The following is a 21179-nucleotide window of genomic DNA, read 5'->3' as shown; positions in this document are numbered from 1 at the left end:
AAATATTGTTATGGAAAAACAACTGTAATATAAATTAAGTAAATATAAAATAAATTTAATTTTTAATTAATGCAATGACATTTATGTGACATGTCGTGGTGTCAAATAGGTCAAATCTATTCGGTGAAATATGACACGCTTTTGCCATTCAGCTGATAACGTATCACAAACTAATGCTAACTTATGCTATTTCCAGGATCAAGGATGCTAATTCCAAATGTGGTGGACAATAATTAGGACGACGAGGCGGACAGGAGGAAGAGGACTTTCTGATGTGAAAGTAGGCTACTATTGTCTGTGTTGTGTGCCTTTTTCTAACCTTGGCGACAGCTACTAGCTAGCAGGAGTTGTGTATTGCTGTTTCCATTGACATGTAAACTGAATCTGCTTTTCCATTAAGATTTCAATTCTTGCAGCGCTACAGTCGTTTTTGCTCACAGCTGAAGTATTTTGTAAATCCACTTAGGCTTTTTGTGGTGACTTTGATTTGGTCCGTGCCTTGAAATCCCCTTTTAAGAATCCCTGATTACCGTGATTGAAAACTGTTGAAACAAGGACTTTTGCAGTTTAACCTAATGACGACCCAGTTTTTCTGACTACTGTAGACATTAATCAGTCTTTTTAATATAAATAGTTTTTATTTTACAGCATTGTTCAGCTTGCCCAAAACATAAAGGCCTATGTCATTCTAGATTTGACAGTGTTAAACAGGTGGCACCCTCGTATATCTTACACTGGTTAAAATCATTTAACAACTTACACTATAAGAGACTAAAAACATTTGGAAATACAATACAATTGTACTATGTACTGTATAGGCTTGTACTTGAAATAATTTGCATTCTTATAGATAAAGAACTAAGAAACTTAACCTCAAGTAAACTACTTAAGTTTATAATGCAAGATTGAAGCAAAATTGAAACATGTATAATCTCATTACAAGAAGCAACTAATCATTGGTTACTTTAACAACTGAATATTTTCAAGAGGATACAGTCGACTCAAGTTAGCTTAAAAGTTACCCAAAAACCAAACACAACGCTCCGTGACAAGTATCTGAGGACAGTTTCAAAATGTATAAACTCTTTTTTTCTGTTGACATTCTAAATATAGAAACATTTATCAGTATTACAAACATACCACCTGTGTGAAAAACAAGAGATGGCTTAACAGTATTACAAACTTTGAGAACTTGTACAAGTACTGTGTTTTCATTACAATGACACAGCAAACTCAGAAAACATGAGAAATATCAACACGGCATGTAGAGCAAAAAAGTAGGTCTTTTCGTAAAAGTTGTTCTCAGGGTTATGAGTGAGTGTAAACTGAATACACAACGTCCGACCATCTACAATCACGCTAACCTGTATCAGCTACATCGTAAAAAATCAAAATCAAAAGCAGGGATGTAGGATAACAACTTTGATTGGCACATTATTTCCATATCATGTATCATACAGCGCATATCTTCAGCAAAATCTCAGTTAAGTGATAGTTTTTTTTTTGTGATGTAGAGCACACCTTGCAACACATAAAAGTATATTCAACCAACTTACTGCACTTTTCTTAATAGATAATCTCTTGTAATATTTAAATTGCAATGAGGTCGAACGAGAGAAAGCTGAGGTGAAAATAATTAGTGAGAAAAGGCGAAAAGCGAATAGCTTGTCGTTGCAGCTGCGACCGCTGCACACATGAACAGACCTGCACATGTGCAGCAGAGAGAGGAGCAGAGCTAATCAAAACTGGCATGAAATGCACTTGAGCTATTGCCGTCCCCAGAGCCAGTTTAGCCTCTGGATGTACTTTACAGTGCACATACAGTATATACACATAGAATTGTATTTCCCTTTGTGTTTGTTTGTCGTAGACCACTTAAAAATGCACCGCCACAGCTACATCCCCTATTGTTATTCTCAGTGTTGCTTAATTCATCAAAATTTTGGCATGAGAGCTGACTAGGTTTGGCACTGTTCCCTGCTTTACATTTTACAGAAAGGCTTTGTGATATGACAGCCCTTCAGGAAAGTAAGCACTCATGGATGACTCCTGGTATTTTTCTACTTAAGTTTTGTTAACCCTTTACTGATAAAAGCAGAGTTATAAATACAAGCAAGCAAATGAGAGAGCAAAAATTAGATGTTAGAAACCTAAGATGATAATAAAATCATGTGGTTGTGCAGTATGTATCAGTATATGTGTGCATGTGAATCTGTATGCGCCAATGCATGTCAGTGCTGCTCTCACAGTGTTGAGGAGCTGTGTGCAAAGTCTTGGAGGATGTTTGAGGTGTAGATCGAGCTCGGAGGGCTTCCGAGCATCGACTCCATGGCAGGGGAGCCGCTCAGAGAGTCCCCCGAACACACAGAGTCTCTGAAGGGGGAGGGGGGCGACAGAGCTAGGGAATCCTCCAGAGTTGGCTTGCTCTGAGTTAAATCCTCGCTGTCCCCGTCCTCGTCCTCCTCCTCCCCCTCCTCCTTGGCATCGTAAATGTAGCTGTGTAAGAGGTCCAGTTCCTCGTCCTCGGGCCCCTCCTCCTCGTACGCCCCCAATTTTGGGGCCAGAGAAAGCTGAGAGGGTGTCAAGCTCAAAGGCTCGTTGGCAGGGATTGTCTCCCTGTTGGTGTAGTCATTCATCGCAGGGACATGGGAGCTGTGTGTGTCCACCACAGCCCCCTGCAAACGCTCCGTAGTGCAGCCCTTCAAGTGAGAGGGCAAATAAGAAGCCGGCTTATCTAATTCTGACTCCAGCCCTTGTCCAGAGCAAGTCGGGGTCCAGAGGGGGCGCTGCGAATCGCCCTCGTCGTCCTCCTCGGCCAGGTTGTACAGAGGTTTTGCGCCGCGCGGTTCTTGTGGGAGATGGGTGTCTGTGCCAAGGTCGCGGGAGGAGGGCTCACAACTGTGGGGGTCGGGGGTGTTAGTTAGGGGCCTGATGACCGCCGTCTGATTCAAGCCGGCTTCCTGTTTCCTCACATGCACAGACAGTCTGTGCCACACATTCCCCCCCCTCGGAGGGTGTCTTGCACCTGATTCAGACCATGACACAGACTTGCCATTAGAACTATGAACGAGATAAAGACCCAAGTTACTAACACAGGAAACCGGGAGGTGGGTGCAGAATAACAACATCAACAGAGCAGCAACATGACACAACAGAGCAGCAGCATTTCAACATTTCTGATGCATGTTAAAATACTTTCTAACCACATTAACAGCTTTGCTAAGGGGTTCACTCCTGAGCTCTGAGGAGCCGCTGATTCATAATGTGCTGAAGACAGCATTATGATCTTCCAATTGCTTCAAACACTGAGCTTACAGAATAAGGTGTTCATTTCCTTCTGTCCTAGCTACTCGCTATAGTTAAAATGGGACACATGCGTTTGGAGTAAGTATGTCAGTTTGTGCCTGAACTGGCCTGAAGACGACACAGAGTTTGGTGCAGAATGATCTGGGTACGTCTGGCTCTAGTATGATTAGTTAGAAAGATGGGGAGGGGAGGGGCGTTCATGCTGAGAAAAGTTAAATGGGAGGTTAATTCAAGATAAACCAGAAGCAGCAGGGTGCCAGAGCTCCTTCTTGGAGGGCTGCAGTGTCAAAAACATGTTTCTGCCAAGTTACTGGAATCAAGTGAGTCCTTTACGGCTTTGTTGTTGAACATCAAACATGTCAAGAAACTTAAGCTGAGAGCCGACTAAATAAAGAACAGTTACTTGCTACATGTATGCTTGATTTTACACCTTAAAATGAAGCCTAATTAACACATCCTTCATTAAGAACTCCTCTTTCTGTGGACTGCACATGGCAAAAGTGATAAACTCATAATCCTCAGGCTGGTGAGTGTTTCCTCTGGTTATATAATAATATAAAAAAAATGCCAGTGTCTCAGTTGACAGTGCAGCTCTCCAGGAAAGCAGTTCCATGACACCCATGCCAAAAGATTAGCCAGCCTGGACACTTTGCAGACAGTATGCTGCTCTGTTTCGAGTGTTAAAGGGTTAGAAGATTAGAAAGGCTGCATAACAAGGGTGAGAGACAACATGTAAACATATTGGGATCACTCTCACACTCTGCCCCACTCCTTACTTTAGACACCTGTCCATGTGTCACTGCTGTGGATCTCAAGAAAGTTATATGCAAGTCTTATACCTAATTGGAATGTGTGAAATCTATACTTTAATAATGGCTAACATATTAGCTTCAATGTTTTGAGTTTTCTTTTAAATTTAGCTTCTTTCTTTGATCATGTTTCATTCTCAGGGGGAGGGGGATGCGCCATGTATATCAATTTCCAGTGCTAACTATTTCTAAAGGATTGTATCAGTTGAGTTTTAGCCTACATAATGACGACTACTGGAACATAGAAATTGCACCGTTGCATGCATAAACACTCAAATATTCTTGTGATATCAGTGAAAAGAGGGGATTGCATTTTCTTTGGTAGTTGCTGATAAATTTATTCAAAAAAAATATTGCCATCTTTGGACGACCCATTGCCCATTTGAGTGTTTAGGCATCATATCACCCCAGGTAACAACACACAATGCAGCAACATCAAAGGTTACTCACTTGGCATTGCCAGATCCAGGCTTCTTCCTGCGGAACATGTTCAGGAAGCTGTTGCTGCCGCATGGAGCCGCAGACTTCCCGTCTCCAACGTGCATTCGAACCACATCAGACGTGGTGAAGGCGCTCCGGACGTTCCTCTCTGGTTTGGCAATGATAATGTACATCTTAGGCGTAAACATGCACCCCAGTGCCACTGTAACACTCAGGCTGACGGAGAAGGATGTGGTTATGATCTTGTAGTTGGAGCCAAAATAGATAGGCACAAAGGCCAGCCAGATAATGCAGGTAGTGTACATTGTAAAGGCGATATATTTAGCCTCGTTAAAGTTGGCTGGGACGTTCCGCGTCTTGAAGGCATAATAGGTGCAGCTCATGATTAGCAAGCCGTTGTAGCCCAGTGGTGCCACCATGCCTACGTTGCTTGTGTTACAAATGAGGAAGACCTCACGTATGCTCGGGTAGGACTTGACGGGCTCAGGCGGCTCCAGAATGATGAGTGTTATCTCTAATGTGAGCTGCACACTGATCAGCATAAAGGCGATGATCACCTGAGCCCAGGCGCTCATAAACCGGGGCTTCCTGGTGCAGATCTTCTTCTTGCTGCCTGCCAGAATGCGGGCAATGCGGTTCGTTTTGGTCACCAGAGCAGAGTAGCACATGGCAGACGAGAGGCCCACCAGGAGCCGCTGCAAGTAGCATGAGGCCACCGTAGGACGGGCGATTAAGGTAAATGGACAGATGTAGCCCATGAAGATTCCTGCCAGAATGATATAACAGAGTTCTCTACTGGAGGACTTCACCACAGGTGTGTCACGGTACTGGATGAACACAAAGGTGACAAAGGAGGTGATCAGGATGCCCACGCAGGAGAAAACCACCGCCACTATGGATTCCACATCTGCCCAGTCAAGATACCTCAGAGGCAGGGGCTGGCAGCCTGAAAAGAGCAGAGCAGATGTTCCATTTATCTTTTGGCATTACAGTTGTACATCTTAGTGAATGAAAGGTACATTGAGACAAGTTAAAAGGACCAATAACCAGAAAGAGATGTGAGATGTTCCGATAGCGTTTTTTCATTCCAGATACCTAGACTTGAGTATGGGGCGATACTGAGCACCACTCCAGTGCCATTGCAATAGAAAAGGTAAATTTTTTTTTAGATATATTTACTAACCCTGTATGGATTTGATATGATTTCATCATTGTTAAATGGCCTGGCTATGGCACTGTAGGATTCCTAAGCTGAATGAAAGCCAACACCAAGAAACAAGTTAAGCTAACGTAAGCAACAGCTCAACTCATGCTAACATCCTGTGTCTGAGAGATCCATCCATTATCTATACCGCTTATCCCTTTCAGGGTTGTGAGGGGGGCTGGAGCCTATCCCAGCTCTCACTGGGCGAGACGTGGGGTAAACCCTGGACTGATCGCCAGTCAGTTACAGGGCTCGTCTGAGAGATACTGATTTATAACATGAAAAATGCTTTATTTTGTGTTTTATTTATTGTAACTTTGAATATACTGTATATATAATGCAGCACTACACAGCGCATCCCCCCCAAACACGGCATTGAGGGAGACATGCCCGGACTGCACCTTCTACGGAGACATCAGTGAACGCCGACAGACTCTATTTATTGTGTGTGCGTCCATGAATATGTAAGTTAGTTTGCCTTAATGTTTATGTTACACTCTGTTAGCTTAGAGTGTATATGTTAGTGCTAGTCTGTGAGGACTAAGCCTTTATATGAAAAGTGCTCCTTCTCCGCCTACCTGCTTAACTAACGGGAGGCTAACGTCAAGCTAGTTTTACAGTACAAGTATGAGTACTTAAGCTCCGATACCGCCCGATCCTCAACACTGGTATCGGTATCGGTCGGTGACATTTGCTAGCTTTGACTTACGTAATAGCCCCTGCTACCACAGCACTATAGTTTGCTGTTGTCACATGAAAATGTACCTGAAATTAGATTTACTTTCTGCTCTAAACCAATATTTGCAAAAGGGCAGCCATATGTGTAGGTTCTAACAAATGATGGCATCGGATAAGGGCATTGACGGGCTACATCTGCAGCATTTGAGAGGTGGGAGACTCTAGGTGGGCGAGAGAAAACCGACACAGATTCTGTGAAATGTCTTTCTCATTTTCATGTTATGCCAAATGTGCATGTGCACACACGTGGGCAAGTGTGTCAACTCTGTCATGATAAACTAGTTGCATGCTTGTCATCCAACACACAGAGGAAGTTTGTACAGCTTAATGGGAGAAAAGTGACATCCCTAGACTTCCCCAGCTTAACACTCCATAAATTACATGCTGCTGCTAATAGCATTACTCTCACTGCCAACACAAGCACGGCTATGCAGGGAGGAACACGCTTCTGCTCTGAATCGAGAACTCCCAGTGTGTCAAATCAGGAGGAATCTAAAATTTTAAAATGTTACCTTCAGTAGGTTGGTTATTTTCCACGCAGAATGTAATAGATGCTAATGTGAGAATGAAGGTGCAAACCAGTTGTTGACATATTATTTAAAACACTTCTGCAAAAGTGTCTGAAGCACACTGCAGGGAAGTGTTTTTTTGACCACCAACCCAACTTGGCTTACCGAGACACCACACTGCATGCATACTGCATACGGACAAGGGTGGCAGAGCTGAAACCCTCTTATTTGTATCTATTCTTATACAAGCTTCAAATCCGTTATTCCTCTGAAACTTTCATATCGAAGCTCTGGGAACACTGAATAATTCATAAACAAACATCACTCTTTGGCAAATGTAACTTTGACTTCCTAAATCCTGCCCTATATGAGCAGATAACTGAACATATGGACAGTCTATGAATAGGACACCACCTCTCTTTATTAGTATTCTCCAGATAGTGACATGTAATGAGAGTGAAGGGAGAATTTCTTCCTCGACACACTGCCGAAATGTATCCCCAAGCCTCTCATGGCAGTAATAGGATTTTACACCTGGGAACTGAGAGCTCGTCTCAACTCTATAAATCGCTGTCAAAACAACCTCTGGGTCAAAACAAGGCAAAGAGCGGGGAGAAAGGAAGTGAGCGGTGTCACTTTGTGGGGGAGCTGCGCGGAGGGAGCGGGGTCACAGGACCTGGATGATGAACAGCATCAGCGAAAGGAGGTGTCAGGGTGTGAAGTGCGAACAGGCTTATGAGGGGGAGGTTGATTTTGCAGCACATATAGTCCGAGGGAAAGGATGTGTGCTGTTTAAGTGAGATTGGTGTTTTGAATTACACAAGACCTGAAAATGGAGCAGGCAAAAGGTAGGTTAGCTAGCAGCATGAACATGAAGCCAGAGTTGCTCCTATAGATACCAGTATCGGCCTCCGATAAGGAGGTATGCCAATCAATACACCATTCTGATACCAAAACTAACTAGCCCCAAAAACTCAACAGGTTAAAGGTCAATTATTGCGTGGCAATAACAAACAGCAACAGGAAGGTATTGGCAAAAAATCAGTGATCAGGGTTTTTCAGGGGTTTTTCAGGTGTACTCGTTATCGGCCAATACTCAAGTCTAGGTTTTAAAATTGGTATTGGGAACAGAATAAATGGTATCGGAACATCTCAACATTAAACTGGTGCAATAATGACTGAGGGTTGGTTAGTGTTAGCTGGTTAGTTCCACCTACCTGCCAGTTCGTCATCGGGCCACCATCCCAGATCGCACGCCTTGCAGGTAAACTCATCCTGGACGATCTCGTTGTCCTTGCACGTGGTGCAGATCCAGCAGCAGCTCACCTCGCCCTTCCTAATCACCTGCACATGGAGAGGCCGCATGTCTGAGATATGGGGTCACAGGCATCTAATCAAGTAGTCACAACACTAATCAAACCATGACAAGGAGCACATCTTTACACCTAAATAACTAATCAGCATCACAGGGACATCAAAGGAGAAGATTTAATGGTGCTTTTTTTTTTCTTGAGCCCCAGACATAGTGTTTATAAAACAAGGCCAGCTGCTCTTCGATTCAGCTCCCAGTGAAGCTGTGATATGTAAAGCAGGGTGATAAGTGGGGCAAGAAACAAAGCAGATAGAGAGGGAAGCGTGAGCCGGCAGGAAGGAGGATGCGCCCTCCCTAAGGGGGACTTAGTGTATCGCTACTGTAGACTGAAAACAAATGGCTCCAGTCGAAGCAAATCAGGACATTTTGTATGATAATCTTTAATATCTACTGTCCTGAACCCGCCTTCTCTCTTTTCTTTTTTGATCATGTTTAATTGGACTTAGAAATCACGTGCTGTTAAATGGTTATGTCCTTCATGAAACCTTTCACATGATATTTAATTGATGAAGCAGGATTCCAAAATGTAGGACAGAGTCACCCAAGAAAAAATGGTAGGCGTCAAGATTCATAGCAAGAATGGTTCATCACGTCCAAGCTGTGACACAGATACCAGTAAAAAAAAAGTTATTTGGAGCACAGGGGAAATACCATCTCCGCCTCAACTGTGCTCATTTTCAGCCATGCTAAGGGATGGCAATGTCGGATGGTCAGTCAGTCTACCACTTTGGTCAAACATACATTCATATAACCAAAGGGACTTGTCCTCTATCACCACCAGAAATTTTGGATCGATTGCCATGACATTTTGTGTTCCTCCTTCATGAATTCTTAGATACAAAATAAGCTTTTTGGCCTTCATGCCGTGAGTTAGCTGATAAGACGGGTACAACTGAGGCCTCCTCCAGTTGCCAGCTAACGAAGCTCAGTGTAAAGACTAGAAACGGGGGGGAAACAGCAAGCGTTGCTCTGTCTGAAAGCATCAAATTCACCAGCAATTAACCAGCAAGAAGTAAAGTAACATTTTATATCTCACAAGTGTAATAAAAACAGAAATAGCAGGCGAGAAACTCCAGGTCCTGGGCAAGAAATAGTCTGGCACATAATGGCCCCTTAAAATGTAGACCTACTGTTTTATGTATGGCCTCTGAGGCTAAAATTGGGTTTTTATTTCCGAAACAAGTTGTGTTTTTCTTTCAATGCAAAAAAGCTGTGTTGGATTTTGGAGATATTCTGTATATGAATGCTTCTGCTCAGTGTTTTTATTTGTCTTTTTGTTTGTGTTTTAACTTTGTAGTTTTGTAACTGTGTTTTGTATTTGCTGCTGCCTATCTTGGCCAGGACTCCCTTGAAAAAGAGGTTCTTAATCTCAATGGGATTTCTCCTGGTTAAATAAAGGTTAAATAAAAAAAAAAAAGGCCAAACCTTAAAGATAAGACATATTTGGTGAGCTTTACAAGTGTTGGTAGGCCAACACTTTTGGACTAAATGAGATGCATGGTTCCACTGTAGACACTACCTGCTAAACACTAGCATTCTAGTATGCTGATGTCATTTATCTCAATGCCCCTATCTGCTGAAATACAGCCTCAGTGAGTCGCTAGCACAGCTGTAGACACTTAGTAAGAAGAGCTTTTACTTTAAGAAACTTGGAGGATTCTTTAACAGGGACGAAAGTTTCTCACTTATTACTAGTCTGAAACTACTACTACTACTACTGATGCTGTTTACTTCTATAAACACTGACAGAGTGTTGAATTAGCACTTCTAGAGAGTTTTGGACCATTCCCCCAGTCTTAAGTCTAATTCTCTACTGTTAATGACGATTGATTTTTCAAGTTTTCACCTTTTCAGACAAAATGTATCCTGATGGAGCTCTTTAACGCCGAAGGAAAATTTGAATCCCTACCTTGATCTGTCCTTTTGAGCAGGGGTCGCTGCAGACCGAGCGGACCATGTCGCTGCTGTTCATCCACAGCTTGTAGTCGTCGATGCTCAAGATGCCCTCATGCCAGGAGCCCACGTTTAGGTAGTCGTAGCGCCCCTCCTCCACACTCTGTAGATTCATGATGTCGTACCTGGATGGACAGACGGAGGGATAGAAGACCGTAATGAGCAGGAACGCGTTTATTAAGTGAGAAATGATCAAAAAATAAGACGACAGAGTAGAACAGAGAAGAGCTAACACAGAGGGTGAGGAAGAGGAAGATATAAAGGGGAGGAAGAAGGAGAGAGTGACAGGTAATTTAATGATAACAACTCAACAGCTTAGCAAACCTTTTTTCTTATCCAAAGTCACTTAAACAGCTTACAACCCTGTTAGTGTGGCATCATGAGCTCGTGCCTGTGCACACTGTGGCCTCATTTTTAAACTGATCCAGGATTTGCTCCACCTGACCTCTAGTTGACGAAGGAATGACACGGCTGTGTTTTCTCACTGTCAAACGCTGTCTGTTGGACTGCAGAGAGATGAAAGTGGCTGCCACAGCGGACAATCCACTGAATCTGTTCCAGTCCAAACTAATTACATCCTTTCGTGCCCAAGATTGGTGCACATGTGTGCATGTGCATGCTTGCTAATGAGCAAGAGCATTTTATAAAGGGAGAAACGCGCAGATTACAGCCACGTTGGTGTACGAAATCTGTTCATTTTTTTTACACTCTTACCACCTTCCATATCGTCTTACCTTCCTGGGGTGTCTCCATTTTGATCAAAATAAATCTCCTCTCCTGAGACTCCTCTGAAGGACGTCTTCAGCAGGTAGTCCAGCAGCTTGCTGCCATCAATAGGGTCCATGGCCTCGCAGAGCCCCGTCTGGCGCGGGCACAACTCCTGGTGCATATCATGGAGGCCGTGAGCCATGGCATAGATAGCATTGATGACAAAGCCCATTTTACTATCCTGAACATAGTTCTCCTGCAGACTCTCATTTCCTGTTAGAGGGGGAAAAAAATTGAATAAGAACTTTAAGTTTTCTGCTTTATTGTTCTCTTTTTAAAGTGCAGTTTCACTGTCAGGATAAAATACTATGTGGTGTTTTCCAAAATGCATGGAGACATTTGAACCAGTATTTACTGCAAAACAGAAACTTCTTTTGCAGCAAAATATATTAGCATACAAGGAAATCAAAGCACAATGTTCCACAGCTCAATAGGAAACAGATGTCTTGGAAAATCTCTGCAGATGCCAACTTCTTAGTCATCTGAAGTCCCCACAGTCGAACCTCCTCATGTTGGAGGATGTGAGGTTCTAATTAAAAGTAGATGTTTCATGTTTTACATCCTTGTATGAAGATATTTCTGAGAACATTTAAAACAGATTTCTTTGCCTCCTTAGACAATGCATGAAAAGTGTTGTCTTTGAAGGCATCATGCACATACAGTAGAAAAGAAAACGTGATTTGTTGCAATCATCTCTTTCAGGTGCTTGGGTGAACAGTGGTCAGGGTGAGCCATTCCTTTGTGCGGCTTTTGTGTAAAATTGTAAGCCCACTTTCTTTTTATTCCTCCTACAATACGAACAAGGCCAGTGTTCCGGTGTATTAAGAGTTTGACTGATGCAATCCTGATTTTGGCCATGAGTCTGCCAGCAACGACACATCTCTCCATTTGACTAAACTGCGGTTGAAAGGCATTACAGAGAGCGTTGCGTTAAAGAGAGCATCAATCAGACTCTTCCTGTCTTAGAGGAGAACGCTGACAGAGTGCAGGTGCAATTCTGAGTAAAGTTATCAGCATAGTAGTGGCTGGAAAAATGCACTTACCACCTCGAAGGTCTTTGGAATAAAAGTGATATGTAAAAATGTGTTACAGAGAGATAAAAAAAAAGCAACTATGATTCAACTGCTCTGAGCAACAGTCATCACAAACCACTAGTTCATCGAATTAATCATTTAATTAAAAGCATGCTTAGCAATTAACTTTTGAATTGAATTTTGATTTCATTGTTTATTTAATTACTTTTTAATATTTGATTGGATTTGTGGTGCGTGATTTCAAATTGTGATTTGATTGCTATTAAGAGTCGGGAACACAATTTACCATGATCACCTTTTGAGGGCAAATGGAGAGAGTGTTCAGGGAGAAAAACAGAGAGAGAAATAGAAATACATTTAACCCTTTAGTAAAAGAATGGAGGAATGTGTGAAGGGAATACATGAGATATAAAACAGTTTGTCTATCCAGTCGTTTCTCTGGACTGCTCACCGGTGCAGACTTTCTTGTAGTTCTTGTTCTCCTGCGGGTGGCCTGGAAGGCGGCACTGGAAGCGGTACTGCCAGAACTCGGAGAACCAAGGGTTCCTGGTGTTTCTGTCCAGACGCAGCTTCAGGTAGTAGTCATCGAAGGACTTGACCACCTCCGACTGCAGCTTCATGGTGATTCCTCCCTCTGCTTCCTGCTCGTAACCCTCCACGACCTCGTAACGGTCTGCCCATCCGTCACTGCAGGAGACAGAGAAGAAGAAGACTTTAATAAAAACCATCTCAGATCAGTTACAGCTGTATGAACAGGTTTTTTTTTTTGGCCTTTGCCTTTATTGATAGGACAGCTGTAGAGAGACTAGAAATATGGGGAAGAGAGTGGTGATGTCATGCGCCAAATGGCAGAGGGTTGGAGTCGAACCTGGGGCCAATGGGGCAAGGTCTTAGCGTCTGTATATTGGGCGTGCTCTAACGACTAAGCCACACCAATGCCCCGCTGAAGTGTTTAAAGAATGGTGACATGACTGCTTTGCCTAGAAAATGGTTTGGAAAAAGTATCTGTATCTTGAGTAGCAGTAACCGAGTAAAAGACGGTACAGAAGTAGCTGAATCTCTTGTTCAGATGGAGATCAATGGGAAAGTTCCTAACAGTAGAAAACGTAACAGCAACATTGGTGCACAGGCTCAAACTTCATGTTTTATCCTAAATGAGCTTCCAAAGAAGTTAGACTCCAGCCTCTGTTATTCTCCAGTGCTAAATAAGCATGGCAGCTCTGGTCTGAGGCTTATCTCAAGCCCACTGCAGCGATCCTCAATTTAAGAGGACGGAAATCTCAACGACAGTGCCTCAACTGTAATTGTAGGCTTCACACAATCCCTTCAGCCTGCTTGTTTGTTTGCTTGTGTAACCCTCTGTGCGAGCTTTTCTACCCAACCAAGCTAATTTGGACACACAGCTGTCCAGTGGGCTATAAGAGAAACGAAAAAACACCGTGAAGGGGACACTGAAAAACTAATTAACAGATAAACAGAAGCACTCGCTTCGCTTCTTCACTAAATCTAAGCTTGCTCGCTCGAGCTCACGGCTGTATTTGTCTCTCTTTCTTTGATCCGCGCTCCGGGCTGCTGCCTTGAAATACCTGAGCTATTGACAGCTTCACACCAATTAGGTTCGACTCACCAAAGGAGCCAATTACCTCGCACACATGGGATGTCCTGGGTGATGGATGACGACGTGTGTGTGTTCGTTTCAATGACTGTATATATAGATGGACAACGCGTCTCCATCTGCTCCCATTGTACGAAAGGTATGGATGCGCAGGTATGGAAACTTGAATGACTGTAGTGATTGTTTTAGTTACGTTTCCACTTGCGGAGAGCTGTCAATCATCACAACTAATTAAAAATAAACTTGTCAGAAAAATGAACACTTGGACGTAAATCAGCATGATAAGAACTAACTATAATGACAGAAACCATGTTTGAGAAAAATGTATCGGGCGTGTATTTTGATTTTATAGTTTGACTCATGTCCCATCTGTTAACATGGAGGAGGCGGGCTTTATGACCTATACTGCAGCAGGTCAGCAGGGGGCGATAGAGAGGTTTTGGCTTCACTTTTAGGGAGCTGTCATGTCGTCCATCTTTTTATACAGTCTATGGTTCGTTTACGTACGTGAGCAGGTCAAAGTTTCTGACCTTTATGTCCACAATTACTGTCAGTCAATGAAAAGCGAGTCATTCAGCCTGATTCGTGTGTAAGAAGGAACTCTTAAAGCAGTGTGTCTGAGCTAGTATAAAAGACATATGGATTCCAACGTAAATTGGACATGCAGTGTGGAAATACTTCTGAAAACAGAAGCTGTTAAAGCGTCTCCAGTAGACCCTGACATCCGTCTCTCTGATCCCTTTGTCTCCTCACCAGTGATCACATGTCCAAGGGTAACCATGCTGCCTATTCTGCCCCAAAAATATAATCAACTCACTGCCCAGACCCAAAGACCAAATACACATTGGAAGCTAGAAATTCAATAGAAAAAAGGCTGGAATTTGTTATTCTTCTGACTGCCAGAGGTCCCATGGCAAAACCAAAACTGGCATTTCACTGCTCGGTCCCTCCATGCTTTCTGACTTCTCAACCACGGAGGCTGTCTTCACCAAAAATACATCTATCATTTTTGCAACAGTGTATTAGAACTTGCATGTTAATAATTAAGTGGTGGCCTCTAGTGGCTGTAGGAATTATGACGCAAGACCCAAGAGACCAGGGTTTGAGTCAGGTGTGAAACTACACGTACAGATTGACTTCTTTAAAAAACGTAATGTGTAACGTCAGTACCGGTTACATCACCTATGTATCATGTTACATACTGTATAACGTATGTAACCCATTATGTACGTTACGCAGACATCAGCATACAATATTTAACTTACGTGAGAACTGTACTTGTTCTTACCCACACCAGAACATGTTTCATATTTTAAGTAGTCGTAGTTTTAAGTAGTTTTGGTACCTTAACCTTAACTATTTGCAAACATTTAACAATGTTTCCGATGTAAAATGGAAACAAATTACCGAATGTATTCTTTGATAAAGATTTTTGTAGATTTTGGCTTTACATTCGGCCAGTTGGATGCATCTTTAAGCGGGGTACACACTACAAGATGATGCTGACTTTGGGCCTGATTTGGGCCCCTTCCGACAAAAGTAAGCCATGTCCTGATTTTTTATGGGTCTAACGATTATCTTGCCAGATGTTCCTGTGGTGTGAGGTATCGTATCGTATGGTATCGTAAATATTAAACTTGTTCGGTGTTTATATCCGGTTGTGTGGGGAGAACCCCGGAGACAGCTGAGCTCGCACTAAAGAAGCTATTCTTCCTGCATGTCGTCCGCCATGTCGCCATAGCAACTTTGCACAAATGCAGGGAAAACATCAGATTTTGACATCATTATATTAAAGTACTGTAATATAGTTAATGAGTAGGGGTTATAAATGTATGCTTAGTCCAACTGTCGTGAAAAAATGGTGGTGAATAGTGTGTAGTGATCCTTAAATTATACTTCTACTGCTTGTCACCATTAAACACAGAGAAGAACAGCAGCATCGTCACGCTCACAGTGTAACCTAGGATAGGATATCTGTCTGTCATGTATGTGGAAATGTTTGCTTTAGTTTTGCTGTATTTCTATAAAGAATAATTCAACAGCGTCATTCTTTTCCTTCTCCTCATTGAGTTTAGAGTCAGAAACACGTGGATGTCATTAGTCCTGGTCACATTTCCTTCATTCACTCCGAGTGAATACTGTCTCTGTCCCTCCCCCTCTCTTTTGGTGCGTTTTGTACCCATAGAGACGGAAAGACATTTTTGCCATCTTACAAGTGTCTATCATAAGTAGTAACTTTTCAATGCAGCTCAGTGTTCACCATTTGTTCTTGCAGAGAAGAGAAAAACAGATGGGCTTTGAGATAAAAAGAGAGAGGGAGGGAGAAACGCTGTCCAACCCTCTGAATGAATAATGCACTCAGCATTGAAGACATGCTCGGCTGTTTTTCACCGTGCAGTTTGTGATGAAGTGAAATGACATCCTCTCTTGTCGCTCTCCTCTCCCAGGATCGCGGAGCTGTCTGGCACGACTCCAAACAGCTCATCAAAACTCTTGGGCCGTCAGAAGGACGCCTAATGGGACAGAATCTGATTTAATGCCACCTAAATGTTTCCAGATTCACGCTGCATATTGGAAGGGTCCATTATTACATAACCTGAGTCGGATCTACCAAAGGAACATCTTTAAGCAGATTAGGGAGTCAGTGCTGTTCATGGTATGTCATTGGTTTTGCAGGTGTGGCTCCAAGGACACACAAGGCAGTAGGTATGTGATAAAAAACACAGCATACCTATTATGATTACAATATTTACAAAACACTTCCATTACCTTTTGGGCTGTCCAAAACTAACTATATGACCATTGTAGAAGCTAGTTATATGAGAATATTCTGCCGCCTTCCTGGTCAGGGTGTACGCCATAGAAAACAAGATCTCTGCTGTTAGGTAGGAATTCAACCATGAACCACAGCTTCAAAGTTTCAAATCGATTAGAAACCTGTTCAAAAAATGTTTAAATCAAACACATGCAAGAATTTCTGGCTGCCTCCCACAGTCCGCCTCTCGCACAATGACAGCTGGGATAGGCTCCAGCCCCGACCCTGAACAGGATAAGCGGTATAGCGGATGGATGGATGGATGGACGTGCAAGAAAAGAATACAAAAGGGGGCAAAGAACTATGATAAAAATAGTTCTGATGATATTTCGGGTCTTGAGATGTTGCCTTAACTGGAATCCTCGGACTGGCAATCTGGCAATTCGAGAAAATGCCAGATGGGCCAGCCCACCAAGTGCACTGTAAGGCAAACACAGCAATTTGGGAGGAAAGATTGTGGCGAAAAATTGACCTGCCATCTGCGGCCCACTTGATGTTGGAACAGTCACTCTGATTAATAGCTGCATGATCCTGAAATTTTCAATTGGCTACGTACTTTGGCAGGTGCAGTGCTGCTGATCGTGGACACCACCCCCCAGCCTTTAAGGAGAATGCGTTGATAAAATGTCAAAGCTTAAGCTGGAAATTATCAAATGAAATGAAGACAGAAAGAAAAAACAAATTTAAAGCATAATTAAAGCTCCTGTGAGGAGTTTTTCACTGGTTATGAAACAAACTGAAAGTAATTCTGATTACTCTATATGAGCTACAGAAGCAAACCAGACCATCAGCAACAAGATTGGTTGCTTCTATATAGTTATTTTTAATGCCTGAAACCGCTGGCGGGGGGGTAGGTGTCAAAGCAGACGAAGCAGTTAACTGCACGCTGCCTTTGTTAACATTTTCCAGGGCAAACATTTAAAGTGTGATACATATGACTGTTGAAGAAAGCTGAGATTTTTTAGACCATTTAACCACCAGAAAATCAGAAAAGAGATGAGAGGTACAGCTTTGTCCACAGGGGGCGCCAAAATTGACAGAAACTGAAAGTTCCTCACAGGAGCTTTAAGGAGTAAAGCAAAAGGATGTTGCAGAAAAGGCCAGAGAGAAAAAGAATAAAAATCTTAAAGCTGATATTAAGCATTTACTCTTCAAAGTTATCTTGTTGTGGTCGATGATTCCAGCGCCACTCAAAGTCCTGCTACAGCAGAGATAACATTAACAGTCTGCCCACATTTATCGTTCTTGAAACCACAAGAGGTCGATCGCCCGGAAAAAGTAAACATGGCTTATTTTAAGCCTTTAAACAGCTGCTGTTCTTGTGGCGAGGACAATCTTTGTAATCTCTGAAACTACTTAATAATTCAACAACGTCGAAAAGAAGCACATTATTCACTTACTGGTAAATAAACATGACCTCTACTTGATAAAACCATAAGACCTCCAACGTGTGACCTGTGAATGCATCATTAGCACATCCACAGACAGGGCCAAAATTACACAGTTTATTCGGGGCAGAGTTAAACCCACAAGGCTAATCCTGACAGGATAATGCACATTTAATTTCTCCTCAACTTTCTAAATGCATTTAATGAATCATTTAATTCAGTATTTATCTCTGCAAGTAAAATCAGCTGCATGCTGTTGCTTTGATGCCGTATGCTTAATAACGATCTGTGTGTATTCTGAAGATTCACTGAGACTTGATGATGTGCGGCATTGTTTAGAGCGGCACAGCATGCCAACAGCTTGATAATTTATAGAGCAGTATACAACAGCGAGTAGACTGAGAGCTCCCCCGACTCTCCCCGGATGATCCAGTTCCAGTTTGATAGCACATTTGTATATTTATGAAGCCATGAATTAATTGGCAGGGCAGAGATTTAATCACATGCGCTGTTTCCCCTGGAGGATGAATGGGAAGAGTTACTTTAAAAAGGAGAAGAGGGGAGGATTGGGGAGTCAAGAGTTTCCTAATTGCTCTATGCCAGTGTTAAAATAAAAGTTCAGGTAGTTAATGGAAAAACTTTTAATCTGTCTGTCAGTCACAGACCAGGAAAATGTCAACCGGTCTAATTAAGAGAATTACATAATTCTGAAAGGTAAAATCAGGCTTTGAGTCGTTGATCATAGTGTAAAACACGCGCACACACTTAATTCAGACCCGTTATTGTCTCGCTCTCTGTTGCTGCACAACCTCTCTCAGTTATATTACGCATTAGGTTGCAAGCAGCAAAGTTCCAGAGCTAAAATCAGACTTTTATTGCCTCTTAAATACATTTGATTATAATTTATTTTACAAAACGAAGAGATATTTGCTAGAAATAATTAAATATACTTAACAAAATAATAATAAAAGGCTTGATTTTCAAATGGGAATGTTCTGTGACAAAATGCTGTGAGAAGTTTCGAGGTGTCAAATATGGCAGCTTATTACAGAACAGTAGTCCAACTAACCAGTGCAGTCTGTGAGGGTTTGGTGTTACTGGCAGCAACTATTGGCTCAGGAAAGCCTCAAACCAGTAAGCAGATTAAACTGTAGAAAGTGCAGCATCAAACCTTTACTCAACTTTTACTCAAAGTCTCAAGTTACGAACCATGTCACTAATCTTGATTTTACAGGGTCAGGGGTCAACTCCTTACTGACTTTTCTCCCATTAAGGAGAAAGGACCACAACCAGTGGATTAACATTTATAAGAACATTTGATTTACTGTAAAAATCCAGATATAAATCACACCGAAAGGTAAGACGCAGTCTGTTTTTAGGGGTATCCCAGAGGGAAAACGTTTTTCTATAGCTATTTATAAGTTTAAATTTACAAGTTATTTTAACACTATTTCAATTTATTTTCATGTTCCATTTGAAACACATTCAAAACACACAGTAATTGTAGCCAACCATCTGTTTGCAATCCTGCTAGCTACAGGTGCGGTAGTTGAGCTAAGGCTACGTAAAGGTTAACTGGCGATCATGACGGTGCACGTCCGTGACGAAGCTTTAGCTAGACCGTAACACAGTAACATACCTCTCTCTGCATATTACACTGGTACTGTATATTGGTCCCACTGATATATAGGAGCCCACTTTTTTTAGATGGAAAAAAATGTATTAAAAGTGCATCTTACACACCGAATTATGCGGTTCTAATGTAGCGCACACCACCACTAACATACAACATTTTCCTCTGACTACGCTCATGGTGCAAAGCTCAAATGCTGTTATAATGTTTTTCTTCTGCATACTTCATTTAACATCTTAAAACTTTGGGGATTTGACTAATCGTATCCCATTAGCACTACTCGATTGACCAGCAACTAAATAGAAAACAGGGTATATTTGGAGTTTTGGCAACTTATTTAAAAACACATTTACAGCTACCTTTTGGTATAGCTAAGGTTAGCATTAAACCACTTCCTAGCATTTTTGAGTACATGCCTTTATTATTAGTATTGTAAATGTTCAATAAAGTTTATTTTTAAAAACAGACACACAGAAAAAAACAATATGATAGTATTACAATATGATAGAAAAGGCCTTAATTCCTTGCTAACGCTAATGCTAGCGTGAAATATACCTCTTTTCTTTTGTCTATCTTCTTGGCAAGCTAACTTGTTAACTTAGCCTACCTAGTTGGCAAAGTAACACACTTCCCCTGCAGTAGCTAAGGGTGATGTAAGCTAGGAATTTTTGCCTCTGTCGTATTGTGAAGTTGGCCTACTGTCAAATGTTAGTGTTTGCAAGGAACTTGTGAATGCTAGGTTAGCTGACGTCAGCATCAGGTCAGTTGCTGATCAATCAGGATGCAGTGAATTGTTAACTATTTGTTTATATGACTTATAACCTGGAACATCTCGCTTTATTCCATCACTGCTCTCTTTAACTTCACACAACACACACTCTAAGGGGTCATTTTTGTTTTCCATCATGCACTTATCTTCATGCTGATATTCTTAATTACTCTGAAACAGCTCTGGCAGTGGAAGAAATGTTCAAACAGGGGTTGCTCTCCTCAGCTGAACACTAAAGCTCCATCTCCAAAACCCTCTCTGTCTTTGTCTCTCCCACCCTACTTTCCCATTCTCCTCCATTTCTCTTATTTCTGTGAGTTAAAACGAGGGGTGGTGGCTTGTTAGCTCGATGGCGGCAGCAGCAGGGCTCTCCTGAGGTGACACACGGGACCCCGAGTGAGCCGGGGAGCCTTTAAAAGCCCATCCAAGCTGCTTTTACTTATTCATCATGCCCCAGTTTGAGTTGGGAGATCAGTCTCCTCGACATCGACAGGAAACACTGCTGGGAGAAAAACCTCTTTGCTTTTTACTACCAAGGGGATGTCAGTTCACCAAACCCCACTGCATATTCTTTGAATTTAATATCAGTAGTGGCGCTGAGTCGCTGACTGATGGATGACAAGCTCTGATAGAAAGTTGGTCGATTTAATGTAAAAGCATTTATTTAGGATGGTTGCAAGGCCGACTGTGCTCTTAGAATACTGCCATGCTCCTTTCTGGCATCTTTTGCGCATTATTGCAACAATGTAAACTCCAGATCATGTCCAACTTTTTTTTTACTATGACAATTTTGTTTCGTTTACCAAATAATTAGTCTATAAAATG

The 21179-nt window shown here is 42.1% G+C and overlaps 1 protein-coding gene across 2 annotated transcripts in view; it reads right to left on the bottom strand.

The window, feature by feature from the left end:
- Positions 1–619: 619 nt before the first annotated feature.
- Positions 620–21179, bottom strand: part of grm1a (glutamate receptor, metabotropic 1a) — a 36910-nt gene continuing 16350 nt past the window's right edge. Inside the window, exons 4-9 of one of the 2 annotated variants that reach the window (XM_069685966.1) lie at positions 12586–12821; positions 11067–11313; positions 10289–10457; positions 8225–8351; positions 4566–5502; positions 620–3060 (exon numbers count right to left, since the gene is read on the bottom strand). In XM_069685966.1, coding sequence (XP_069542067.1) covers positions 2244–3060; positions 4566–5502; positions 8225–8351; positions 10289–10457; positions 11067–11313; positions 12586–12821 — 2533 coding nt within the window. In that variant the 3' untranslated portion in view covers positions 620–2243. The remainder of the gene's footprint in view (positions 3061–4565; positions 5503–8224; positions 8352–10288; positions 10458–11066; positions 11314–12585; positions 12822–21179) is intronic. The other variant, XM_069685974.1, reaches the window with a different exon arrangement.

This window comes from Semicossyphus pulcher, unplaced genomic scaffold (assembly GCF_022749685.1).
Source record: "Semicossyphus pulcher isolate SPU_LCO1_2020_fin unplaced genomic scaffold, fSemPul1.0.p SCAF_11, whole genome shotgun sequence".
Taxonomy (NCBI): Eukaryota; Metazoa; Chordata; class Actinopteri; order Labriformes; family Labridae; genus Semicossyphus; species Semicossyphus pulcher.
This window is presented reverse-complemented; position numbering and strand designations above follow the sequence as displayed.